The sequence below is a fragment of the Moschus berezovskii genome, chromosome 19 (assembly GCF_049115385.1).
Source record: "Moschus berezovskii isolate FMDL1 chromosome 19, NW_MosBer_1.0, whole genome shotgun sequence".
Taxonomy (NCBI): Eukaryota; Metazoa; Chordata; class Mammalia; order Artiodactyla; family Moschidae; genus Moschus; species Moschus berezovskii.
Genome location: NC_142478.1, coordinates 61,002,477 through 61,016,079, shown reverse-complemented (window position 1 = coordinate 61,016,079; position 13,603 = coordinate 61,002,477). Strand labels below are relative to the sequence as shown.

Below are 13,603 nucleotides of genomic sequence, written 5' to 3'. Positions count from 1 at the left end.
CATTATGGCAACACCCTCTACTTTCAATTGAGAAAATATGAAGAAAACTCAAGCTCTATTTGTTCACTTAATCATTGATGGATAACAATAGTCCTCACACTCACAATATGGCCTGGATATTTGAGGACAGCATAATAGAGAACTAAAATTCTGCCTTGTCCACCAAACATTCCCAGGTGTCACTGTAGGAGACAGAGTGCTCCTGGCATCATGGGTCTGACCTACTATGGGATCCCTGATGTCCTTCTTTTCCTGGCCAACCATTGGCAGCTAAGGGAAGCAAGTTCCACTGACACTCTGGAATGTCCCATCCTCCCCCATGAAGCTACATACAGAGGCTATGGGTCACTGCTTACATGGGTTGGGATGAAAAGTGCTGTCCAAAGACTAAGCACTGAAAGAAAGAGCTTGGCAACCTGGCCTGTGCCATCCAAGGCTTGAGGTGGGTGGACGGAAGGAAGAAGATGGCCATTCCAATAGTACTCTGCTGCAGTGCAGGGGAGGGGTGGGAAATTCACATGTTTCACCAGGGTTGCTCTGTTACCTGCCTGGGCAGGTGAGAAACAGGCTCTGCTAATCTCTAGCCAGATCCAGACACTCTCAGAAAGCCATATTGACTCTGCTGTTAAAACCCTCCTCAGCAAATTGGCAAAGTCTGGTAACACTCCAAGCTGGGAGGGCTGTGGTGAAATAGTCATTCTCCTACTTCAGTTCAGTTCAGTTCAGTCGCTCAGTCGCTCAGTCGTGTCCGACTCTTTGCAACCCCATGAATCATAGCACGCCAGGCCAGCAGATAGGAATGGTGCAACCTCTGTGGTGAGCAATCTGACCATTTCTGCCCAAGTCACAACTGTATATGACTTTTGACTCAACAAATGCTTCTAGGAATTTATTCTTTGATAAGCCCACCCATCTGCCAATGAGGTATTTGCACAAGCTCATTCATTACAGTGATGTCGTGGCAAAATACTGGTGATGGGTCACGTGTTCATTTTGGAGGCCTAGTTCAATAAATAAATAAAAGGGAATATTATGCAGCCATGAAAAAAGAACCAGGACTCTTCACCTACTGATTAGGACTAGTCTCCAAGATACATTGATACCTGAAAGAACAAGGTACAAAACAATACAGGCATATGGTGGAGATATTGTGGGTTCATTTCTGGACCAATAGTAATAATGCAAATATCACAATAAAGTGAGTCACGTGAGGTTTTTGGCTTCCCAGTGAATATAAAAGTTACATGTATTTTTATACTGTACTATGCATGTGTGCATCTTAAGTCGCTTCAGTAGTATCTGACTCTCTGTGACCCTATGGACTGTAACCCATCAGGCTCCTCTGTCCGTGAGATTCTCCAGGCAAGAATACTGGACTAGACTGCCATACCCTCCTTCAGGGGATCTTCCCAACCCAGGGATCAAACCTGCATCTCTTACATCTCCTGCATTGGCAGGCGGGTTCTTTACCACTAGTGCTACCTGGGAAGCCCATTCTGTTCTTCCTATACTGTAGTCTATATGTTGTGCAATAACCTTGTGTTTAAAACTGCACATGCTTTAGCTTAAAAATAATGCAATCAAAACCACAATGAGGTACTATCTCATGCCGGTCAGAATGGCTGCTATCAAAAATCTACAAACAATAAATGCTGGAGAGAGTGTGGAGAAAAAGGAACCCTCTTACGCTGTTGGTGGGAATGCAAACTAGTGCAGCCACTATGGAGAACAGTGTGGAGATTCCTTTAAAAACTGGAAATAGAACTGCCATACGACCCAGCAATCGCACTCCTGGGCATACACACTGAGGAAACCAGATTTGACAGAGACACATGTACTCTAATGTTTATAGCAACACTGTTTATAATAGCCAGGACATGGAAGCAAGCTAGATGTCCATCTGCAGACGAATGGATAAGAAAGCTGTGGTACATATACACAATGGAGTATTACTCATCTATTAAAAAGAATGCATTTGAATCAGTTCTAATGAGGTGGATGAAACTGGAGCCTATTATACAAAGCAAAAGTCAGAAAGAAAAACATCAATACAGTATACTAACACATATATATGGAATTTAGAAAGATGGTAACGATGACCCTATATGCGAGAGAGCAAAAGAGACACAGGTTTAAAGAACAGACTGTTGGACTCTGTGGGAGAAGGCGAGGGTGGGATGATTTGAGAGAACAGCATTGAAACACGTCTATTATCATATGTGAAATAGATCGCCAGTCCAGGTTCGATGCATGAGGCAGCGTGCTCAGGGCTGATGCACTGGGATGACCCTGAGGGATGGGATGGGGAGGGTCAGGATGGGAAACAAATGTACACCCATGGCTGATTCATGTGAATGCATGGCAAAAACCACCACAATATTGTAAAGTAATTAACCTCCAATTAAAATTTTAAAAATGCAATTGGAAAAATGGCACCAATAGACTTGCTCAACACAGGGTTGCCACAAACCTTCAATTCATACACACACATACACACAAATAATACATGTAATAAGTTGAAGTGCAATAGCATGGGGTTTGCCTGTATGTATGATGTGTTCTCATTTGTGTAAAAATATACGAAAATAATGTGTATGTATTTATTTGTCTATGCATAAAACATTGCAAAAAGGACCACAAAAATGATGAATAATGAATACTGCTTGCCTCTGGGGAGTGAAGCTGTGTGGCTGGGATGAGGGGAGAGAGAAGAAGCTTTTACCATCTACCTTTTTTACCTTTTAAATTCAGAATCATGTGAATGTCTTTCCTGGTAGAAACAATGAAAATTTGAAAACTGGCAAGCTAGCAAACAAAACCCACCAAATCAAAACCCAAAGCCACAGTCCAGGGTAAGTGCTGCTGGCTCAGCCCCCATGCCATTTCTCAAGCCACAACAGCTGGTTTTCTCCCTAAGGTGGTTTGGCACTTGTCTTCCCAAGGACATTCAGGGAACCGTGGAGTGTGGGTACCAGGCTGACACTGCCACTTACCTGCTCCTTCTCTGAGTACGGGTTGTTGAGGACGACGGGCATGTTGCCCTTCCCCCACAGGTCATTGAAGACTCGGTCGTTCTCCACGCCGAGGGGCAGAGGTTTGTGTGATTTGCCGTCCAGGTCTCTGAAAGGCAAGGCGGGAGAGGTTGAGGAAGACGCGACACCTGGAGTAGCCGGCTGGTTGCCCTGGTCTGAAAGCCCTGAGTCCGTGAAGAACCCTCAGGGTTCAGCCACACGAGCCTCCATGGAGCCAGTGAGCTTTGGGTCCGCAGCCTGCCGCTTGGTAGGATCAAGCGTGAAGGTGAGCTTAACTGACTTGGCACCCACGGCTGGCACATACCCGTTGTGCAGAGATAGTCTCAGGATGACTGTGGCATAGACTTCGTTCCTCCCTCCCCTGCCCCTGATTTCCTGATTGAGGAAGCCAGGAGGCCCGTCTCCGAGCAGCATCCCATGCAGAACCCCTGGACAGCTTAGCATCCATGAAAGCTAGTGGTGGAAGATTCAGGAAGCAGGAGGGCTAGGTCGGAACACCAGTCCTGCGGGCCAGGGTGGTGAGTCACACCATCGGCAACTAGAGCACTGATCACAAGGCTAACGGTGCCAGCCCAGGATACACAGGGAGGATTCTGAAAATAAGGGGAACACAGCGACGAAAACCTGTTAATGCTGTTGGTGTTGATTAAGCACTTGCTGGTGTGTCAAGCACTTAACATGTTTTAGTGAATTCAGTCCTGGGGACAACCTGATGAGGTCGGTATGAATGTTTGTCACTGTTGTACAAATGGCATAAGTGAGACAGAAGCTAAGTCACTCAAGGTCGCCGTTTTGCTGACTGTCGTCATTGTTCAGTTGCTCAGTTGTATCCGACTCTTTGTGACCCCATGGATTGTAGCACGCCAGGCTTCCTTATCTTCCACTATCTCCCAGACTTTGCTCAAATTCATGTCCATTGAGTTGGTTTTCCAGCTTACGCTTCACGTTTATTCTGAAGTGGAGGCTGTTACTATTACCCTCACTTATCATCACCACCATCAGCACCATCATTCTTACAATCGTTAACATCACCACCCAACTTTTCCTTATCAGCATCAGCATCGTCACCACAGCCATCATAAGTGTCCTCATCAACACCAATGTTGACATCATCATTCTCATTATCACCAACATTACTGCCAAAATCATTCTGATCCTTCTCATCACCATCACCTTTGTCCCATCAGAATCTTCATGACCATCACCATGTTCATTACTACCATATCCATCCTTGCAATCATTATCAGACGAGGAAACTGAGGCTCAGGGACGTTAAACCACTCACCTAAGTCTCACAGTCAGGGCTGAGGAGTTGGGGTTCAAACCTAGGCTTATTCCTGACTCTAACCATGAAGCTTTCCTGGCTCTCTGCCCTTGAACTCAGATAGAGTCGGGAAGAGGCTATCTTGGCTAGATAGGCTGACCATCCTCAAGCTGGAGGGAAGTTGTGACTGAGATGGGACTGGCTGCATCAAAATCCAGACCTCCCAACCTGCCCCACCTGCCTCTCCGTCCTTCTGCCCTCCTGCTTTCTAACCGTCTGCCTCTTTCTAACCCTCCCACGCAATTTCACTCGATGGCATCTATCTGTTCCCCAACTTTGGGCAATGTGGCTTGCTCTGTGGTCCATCTCGCTTTTGGTCCCAGGTGTGGAGGCTGGCCGTATCCAGCTGTCCATCCTATGTTCCCTGCTTTGGGGACTCTTGGCTCCATAAATTCCCCCAGCTCCCAACCTGGTGCTGATGGTCATTTGGGATGAATCAGAGACCAGGGCCCAAGTTCTGAGTATAAGGCCCTAAGTGGCCCCTCTGGCTGCACGGATGGGGCTACCCAGAATCCCCTCCTTGCTTTGTCTCGCAGCATCCTGGTGGCCCATGCTGAAGCCACTTCTACTCATCTTGCTTGGAGAGGTCTGCAGTTATAAGAGGGAACATTATGTTTTACTCTCTTAAAAATGTCTCCAAAACACACCAGGAGTGGTTCTTGATTACAGACATTTCCCAAGTCAATGGTTTACCTACGTGGTGATAAACAGAGACATTGTCTGTGGAGACGGCTGTTCTAAATGTCACGCAGCCCCTCTCAGCACTAAAACTCCAGCTCCTAGGATGTCATGTGACCATAAGTGGGGAATCAGCAGAGAAGAGAGGAGTTTAGCGCTGTTTGAGTGTTGGTAATGTACCAGCACAGAAGTTATTTCACGTCCTCTCAGCAGACATTAAAAGCTTCGCTATTCTACAGATGCAAAAACTGAGACCAGAGAGGTCATGTCAATTTCCCAAGGTTTCTCAGCAAACACAAAGCAGAGCTGGGATTTGAAACTAGGTCTGACTGACGCTCGGCCCAGATCCTTCCTTTTTTGTAAATATACTGGGAAAACGAGTCAGTCTGCGTAGGATAAGCCAGAGGCTAAAGAGCTAGGAATCCAGCATCTCTCACTGAATGAGGCCAGTTTACAAAGATTACAGGGTAAGATAAACCAGGTGACTCTTAAATGGCTCACACGGCTTGTCTTGTGTGAATCTGCAGGGAGAGGTGCTTTTATCATCATCCTTTGCTTTTTTTTTTTTTAAAAAAAACACCTTTAACACTTTTGTTTAAATAGTATATTTGAAGGGTTTTGTCAACACAAACTTATGTAAGAGCCCTGTGATGAGCCGGGGAAGAACATTTTTATTTGAGACCACTGTAATGAGGTGAATGAAACTAGAGCCTGTTATACAGAGTGAAGTCAGTTAGAAAGAGAAAAGCAAGTGTTACATGTTAACACACATCTGTGGAATCTGGAAAAACGGTACTGATGAACCTGTTAGTCTGGCAGGAATAGAGATGCGGATGCAGAGGGGTGGTCTTGAGGACACGGCAGGGGAAGGACAGGGAGAAAAAAGAGAAGAGTAGCATGGACACATACACACCACCGTGTGTGAGAGAGACAGTAACGGGGGGCTGCTCTGTGACACAGGGAGCCCAGGTCTTGTGTTCCGTGATGGCCCAGAGGGGTGGGTGGGAGGGAGGCTCAAGAAGGAGGGGATATGACAGAAACCAACACAACATTGGAAAGCAATTATCCTACAATTTAAAACAAGAATATTTTTAACATGGGACCACAGGGAACACCCTTCAGCATCTGACAAGGAGTTATTTTGCCTCTCTGCACCCAGGGACAAAATCAGGAGTAGATTTAGGTAGATTCTGAATTCCCATTCCCCACCCCAAGTTTTCAGTAAAAGTCAGCTCTGAGGGAGATAAGCAGTTTATTGCCATGAATTTGCTCAGTCCGGGATGTGTCTGTTAGGTAGGTTTGTACGGGCAGTGCGATCCATGGGCTGTGGATTGGGTGGAGCTGGGTTCAACTCTCAGCTTTGCTGGTTGTAAACTGTGTGACTTTGGATATTTTGGCTACTTAACCTTTCTAATTCTCAGTACACTCATCTCTAAAATAGGGTTAATAATAGAACCCAGTTCCCAGGGTTACTACAACAATTACAGGAGGTGAGGCTCAGAGCACTTAGCCTGTGGCATCTGCTATTGCTTTGACTACTGATGTGTTTGTAGGCTGATCAGACAGAAACAGAGAGAGGAAAATGCTAGTTCTTTCTAAAGCAGTCAGGATTCCTCTAAGTCAGCATGGTCTAGGAGAACTTTCTGATTGAATGGAAACATTCCACGTCTGCTTGCGTTTTTGGCATTTTAGCTGTGGCCCACATGAAGCAACTGAATACTTGCAATGTGCTTAGGGACTTCCCTCATCGTCCAGTGGTTAAGACTCTGCGCTTCCACTGCAGGGGTCGTGAGTTCAAAGATGGGGAACAAAGATCCCCTATGTGGCTTGGCTGAAAAAAGCACCTATTGTCACTGAGGAATTAATTTTTAATTTTATTTCACTTTAATTAGCCATATATAGTTAGTGGCTATAGCACTGGGTGGTGCAGGCCAAAGCCTTAATGTCTCTAAAGACTGAAGGCATATATGGCTCCTAACTGAGAAAGGGGCGTCTTCCCTGGGGGCTTATGGGGACACAGGCAGGGATGTCTGTACTCAGATGCTTTCGTTTTTAATTGAAGGATAGTTGACTTACAATGCTGCATTAGTTTCAAGTGTATAGCAAAGTGATTCAGTTATACATACGTATATTGCTATTGTTCACTCACTAAGTTGCATCCAACTCCTTCGGGACGCCATGGACTGTAGCCTGCCAGGGTGCTCTGGCCCTGGTATTTCCCTGGCAAGGATATTGGAGTAGGTTGCCATTTCTTTTTCATGGGTTCATATACATATATATGTGTATATATATATATTTCATTATATATCTGTACATATACATATAAATGCACATATATTACATACAAGGCTTCCCAGGTGGCTCAGTGGTGAAAAATCTGCCTGCCAATGAAGGAGCTGCAGGAGCCATGGGTTTGACCCCTGGGTTGAGAAGATCCCCTGGTGTAGGAAATGGCAACCCACTCCAGTATTCTTGCCTAGAGAATACCACGGACAGAGGAGCCTGGCAGGCTGTAGTCTACGGGGTCACAAAAAGTCAGATATCACTGAGCTACTAAGCACAGCAGACAGTATATTTGATTTACAATGTTGTAAATGTTGTGTTAGTTCAGGTGTCTAGCAAATCGATTCAGTGATACACAGACACACACACACATATATGTTTTCAGATTCCTTTCCATTATAGGTTATTATAAGATATTAAGTATAGCTTCCTGTGTTATGCAGTACAACTTTGTTTTTCAAAACTATTTTCTATAGAGTAGTGTGCAAATGTTAATCCCACACTCTTAATTTCTCTCCCCCCTCCCACTAGATGTCTGTTTTCTATACCTATGAGTCTATTTCTGTTCCCTAAATAAGTTCGTGTCATTTTTTTAATTCTACATATAAGTGGTATTATATGGATTCTGTCTTCGTCTGGTTTACTTCACTCAGTACGATAATCTCTAGGTCCATCCATGTTGCTGCAAATGGCATTATGTCATTCTTTTTTACGGCTGAGTAATTGCCCATTGAGCTATTACGTCTTGTTCACAGAGCCCAGGAATCTGGGAATTCTCTGCTTCCTTTCCAGACTCCCACCTTCCATCATCCTTAGCCCCGACCTCCACTCTCCTCTCTTCCCAGGGAGCATACCATGTCCACTCCTAAGTCTCTCTTTGCCCTCCCTGGAATGCCCTTTCATTTCCCCTCTGTCAAGAGTCAACTCCTACTCACCCTTGCAAGGCCCACTTCACACACCACCTCTCCTGGGGGTTAAATAAGATCATGCTTGTAAAATGCCTACTATACAGTCAGCTCTCACCAAACATGAACTGTATTTGTTCCCTGGGTCAGGAAGATCCCCTGGAGAAGAGCATGGCTACCCATTCCAGTATTCTTGCCTGGAGAATCCCATGGAGAGAGGAACCTGGTGGGCTACAGTCCACGGGGTTGCAAAGAGTTAGACACAGCTGAGCGACTAACATTTAACTTGTGGCGATTGAAGTCCAGAGAGATTAGGTAACTTGTCAAGATCACACCACCAGTGAGAAGTAGAGGAAGTTTTACAATTAAATGTCTCCTCCTTGCTGCCCTCCTCATTGAGAATCACTGAGAACTGGGCTTGGGGGGGGGGGCATTTGATTGGATTTCACACTCATGAAGAACCTCAAACTTAGATATCAGATCTTTCCCCCCAGATGAGGTGGTGGTAGTGAATGTGCTTATCCACTAACTGCAATTTTGGTAACACCGGGTTATCATTTCTTCATTTAAGTAAATACATTGGGAGCCCACAGATGGAGGTAGACGGGACCTGGCTTGACTTCTGAGAAGCCTGAGTGGTGACTCTCCTTGGCTAGTACTTGGTCCTGCCCAGCTTCCTGAGGGATCTTGGTTTAGATCAGAAGTTCTCAGCCTGTAACTACTGATATTTGGGTTCAGATAATTCTCCATGGTGGGGACTGCCCTGTGCATTGGAGAATGTTTAACAGCATCCTTGGTCTCTCCTCACTAGACACCAGTAACATCTCCATCACCAGCCGTGACAACTAAAAACATCCCAGGAGATCGATCAATGACCCCGTGGGGAGGGGAGGAATTAGACTCCTCCCTATTGAGAAGCAAGGTTTAACTTCAATCAAGGACCCCAAACCCATGCTTCCCCGCTCTCCCATCCTTTTTCCACACCCATCCGGGGGTCTATGAGGACTTATTTACTAGTTGTCCCTTGTTCCTAAATGGGACTGAGGAACCTGCCTTCGCTCAGTGGCTCCCACATCTGCTCAGTGTCCTTATTCCCCTGAAAAGACATTCTCCAGTGAACCTGGCCTTGTGGCAGACCAGCGAGGCCAGAGCCATCCTGTGGTCAAGATTGGTGGTTCTCAAATGTCAGGGTGCATCAGAATCATTTGAGGGGCTTGTTAAAATTCCCCCCAGCCCATCTCCAGAGGGTCTGAATAGTAGGAAGCCTGGAATCTGCATTGTCAAAAGCATCCACATCTGCCAAGGACACCTGAGAAGACCAGTTTCCCTGGGAGAGAGCTGAGCTAGACTCGTGCAGTGAGCAGCCAGGTGCCCTTCTGGCTAGAAGCGCCGCCCTCCCCCAGCTCTTCTTCTCCCCCTGCCTTAGTCTGAGGCTCTCCCTCCTACCTGGCGAGCATCTTCTGTGGTTCTTGGCAAAAACTAAACTAAAGCCCTTTCCTTCCACTTCACTAGTTGGATCCTCATACTCAAGCCAAGAGTTGGTCTAGCATCTCTAAACCTTCTGAGGATCTTTGCCAGATCCTTCCAACCGAGGCTCCCCAATCTCTCAGGCATGGGGATGGGGGGTCCCAGGCCGGACTCCACAGGCAGTTTGCATGTGTGTCAGTTGGCTCCATGCTGACCACTAACCTCCCCTGACCAAGGACCCAGGATGGGGAGCAGGTGGGCCAGGCCTGGATGCAGGGCGCAGCCTGGAGGTGGGGGCCGCCCACTGCGGCCCAACCGGGCGAGGCCGCCGCCAAGGAGCAGCTGGTCCTGGCAGGAAGCCCTGCCCACATCTCTCCGCAGACACCATGCTCTCTCCTACTCCCTCCTCGCCCTCCACACTCCAACGGTCTTTGGCTTCTGCTTCTACCTGGTTGCAGATTCTGAGAGCTGAGTTGAAGCAGGAAGATCTGGGGGGCTGTGCAAGTGGGTGTGGGGTCTCTGTGCAGCTTTCCTTCTAGATTCCATCATGCTGGAGTTTGGGGGAGGGTGGTTCTTGAAAAAGGTATGCTCTTCAGAGCAGGAATTCCACAGTGAGTGTTGTAGCTGAGAAGCGAGGCGAGGGCCTCTGGGCTCCAGAACAACCACGACTCTCATTCCCAAGATCACAAAAGCTGGGCAGGATTCTCCAACTCATGTCTGTAGGCCCCAGGCTAGGGGGAATGGGGCTGAATTTGGGTCCTAGCTCCTAAGACCGATTGTCTTATTGGGATGTGACTTCTTGCTAACAGCCCCTCTGATATATCTTTTTTCTTTGACAGACTGGGAATAGGTTTTAATGTAAAATATCTTGATTTATCTATTTTGCCACAAATTCACTTTTTAAGAAAAAGTTTTTTGGCCATGCCCCATGGCATGCGGGATCTTAGTGCCCCAAGCAGGGATTGAACCCATGTCCGTTGCTTTGTAAGGTGGATTCTTAACCACTGAACCACCAGGGAAGTTCCAAGGCGTGTTGTTTTAAGGCATCAAGGTTGTGCTCATTTGTTGCCAGCAGCCAGGAAGGACGGCAGATGCAATGAGTGGTGTCGGGAGAGTTGGTGGCCCTGCCCCCGTGTCTGTGTCTGGCCTCACTGCCCATCACTCTCCTACCTGCTGAACTCAGGGCCTCCCTTTAGCTCCTGGAACATTCAGACCTTGCTCCTGCCTCAGGACCTTTGCTCCTGCTGTGCCCCCTGCCAGGAACACCCCTGCCTAGATTTCACAAGGTTCTCACCTTCTGGCCTTTGTACAAATGCCTGCAGAGAGGTTTTCCCCAACCTTCCGTTCTAACGTGCTACCCAACCCCAAGCCACTTCTCTTGAAGTCACTGTATTATCTCCTTCACAGCACATATTGCTATCTAAAATGACTGCAAGTGTCTATTTATTATTCCTTGCGTGCTGTCTGAGATGACTCTGTAGTGGATCATCAGTGGATCCCCAGCTCTGAGGACAGTATCTGAGGCAGAATAGATGCTCCATAAATATCCAGTGACTGAGAGATGCTGAGAAGCCATCAGTTACATGCAATTTGAGGTGGGTGGGTGAGCTTATTTCCCCTCCAGAATGAGGGGCTGGGTGCCCACTAGACCAGGTAGCAGGGACGTACATGGGAGGAGGGCACAGAGCAAGTGCATTAACTGGTGTAAATAGGACCCCTATCCCCTGCCTGGGAAAGAATGCATGGTGGTGGGGCGGCAGTGCTGGAAGTCACTCACACTCGAATAGTCAGGGTGAGAATGAAAAGCTGCTCCCAGATTCTGCATGACGGCAAAGTTATCAGAGTTAATTCCTGAGTTGAAAAATGCCAAAAAAAAAAAAAAAAAAAAGAGAGAAAGAATAAAAAAAACAGTAGAAAAGAAAAAATGAAAATGCCACCAGAGTGATCCACGGCCATGAGAAATGTCAAGTGCAGCCTAGGAGGAGGGTCTCTAAGGCAGACAGTCCTGGCATCAGTGCTGACACTGGTTGATCTGAGGTCATCTCTCTAGGGAAGCTGTCTTTAGTAAATGGCAACCTCAGGGCCTTGGTTTCCCCTCCAGTCTGAGAAAATACTCTGATAGCCTCAGAAATTTGATGGCTAGTGGTTAAGGGCACTGTGGCCAACAGTGCAATCTATAAGCTTAGTAGAGGTCAAGAACGTGGGCTTAGGGTCAGGTTCTGGCTTTGCTGCAGGCTGGCTGTGTGACCTGGCACAAGGGACCACACCTCTCTGAGCCTTGGTTTCCTATCAGGAAAATGGGGTGCTATGTGGAGGAAGTGAATTACTTGATGTGAAGACCATAGCCTGGGGCCAGGCCCACCTGGAGTGCTCAGCAGAGGCTGACTAACATGATGGGGATGAAACTCAGGCTTGTCACGGGAGGAGGCCCGTCCCCCAAGAAAGCTGATTCTCTAGGGTTAAAATCGACTTCTGTTCCTCCAGCCACATTTGCTTGTCTGGTTTCTTTTTAAACTCTAGACACTCACTGTGAGATTGCTAGGTAGAACCTGGATAGAACCCTGTGGCCAGTGCTGTGTGGCCCTGGGCAAGTTGCTTCACCTCTCTGAGCTTCAGTTCCTTCTTCTATAGGCGGGGGCTAGAACCACAGGTCCTACTTCGGGAGCTGCATTTGTACAGGTTCTAAAGAGGTGACTTTTGTGAAGGTACTCCTATAAGTAACCAAGGGAGGGCCCTGCAAGCGGACGAGGAGTTATCAGAGCACAGGGCGAGGTGGCTGGCTGGCTGGTCCAGATGGATGCTGGACCGTGGACCTTGGCCTCTTTAGAACCCTCCTTCAGGGCAGCAAGCTGAGCAACCTGGATATCCTCTGACATGCAGCATTTTAAAGTGACCGCTCCCAAGTACAGAAGGCCCTGAATTTGCCGCCTCCCTTCCTAATCACCCTTCACCTGCTGTCACTGCCTGCTCAGGGGCCCCTCCCTCCTCCTGGGATGAAGGGAGGAGACTGTGTCTCAAGTCAACATCACTTATCTCCCTAAACACGGGCCGACACCCCAAAGAACAGGACAGGGGTGCCCCCGGAGGGAAAGGGACTAGCTGGAGAAGGGGAATAAGTCCAGGTCCAAGAGGAAAGAAGGACGGAAGGAGGAAAATGAGGCCAAGTGAGCAGAGGAGTCAAGGTTGCTGCTGAGAACCAGTGATGGCCCAGCCTCTGCTAGGACTCAGAAGCCACGGATGCCAAGTGGGACCCGGAAGTGGGGCTCTGGGCCCAGCGGGCTGCTGGCTTCACTGTCACCCAGCATCTAGGATGCTGGTCTGACCCCACCCCCAAAAGCAGCCTGGATGGAGAGGGGCCTGGGAGGATGAGTCATTTCCAGGCAGCCGTGTGTGCTGTGGGGCTTGAACATTCCCAGGCCAGCAGCCCCAAGACGGGCTCCGAACGACTTGCTGCCTCTGGGGTTGCGTTTCCTGACTTGGGACGCTGATTTGTAACGAGACGCTTATTTTAGCCGTGAGCAAACAGCTTTGCAATCTGTGGGGGCGCTTTTGTGGTTGTTACGACGATGGTCGATGCTTCTGACATCACAGTGGGAGGCAGGTGATGTCAGGGGTGAGGGACACCCTGGCGACACAGATGACAAAGCCACTCGAGGAGGAAGGGTCCTGACTGCCTCGCAAACTTAGGACATCTGCTTAGACTGAAAACAAAAACACGAAACATGCTTCAATTTCTCAGCCCAAATCTCAGTGTGGCTTTATGTATAAATTCGGCTTTAAATTCTACTGAACTTGCAACTATTGGGAAATCAAAGACAGGACATCATTTTACCAGGAATCATTCACCATTTGGGAAAATTGCATCACCAAGGCGACGCTGTGCTGCAGGTGGTGTCTGAGTCGCCAACACAACA

General features: G+C 47.7%; 1 protein-coding gene across 6 annotated transcripts in view; it reads right to left on the bottom strand.

The window, feature by feature from the left end:
• The window catches only part of NOS1 (nitric oxide synthase 1), a 191,187-nt gene that overhangs the window by 74,107 nt on the left and 103,477 nt on the right, over positions 1–13,603 (bottom strand). For all 6 annotated transcript variants that reach the window (XM_055405788.2, XM_055405786.2, XM_055405784.2 and 3 more), the window contains one exon: positions 2,994–3,120. In XM_055405788.2, the coding sequence (XP_055261763.2) occupies positions 2,994–3,120 (127 nt within the window). The remainder of the gene's footprint in view (positions 1–2,993; positions 3,121–13,603) is intronic.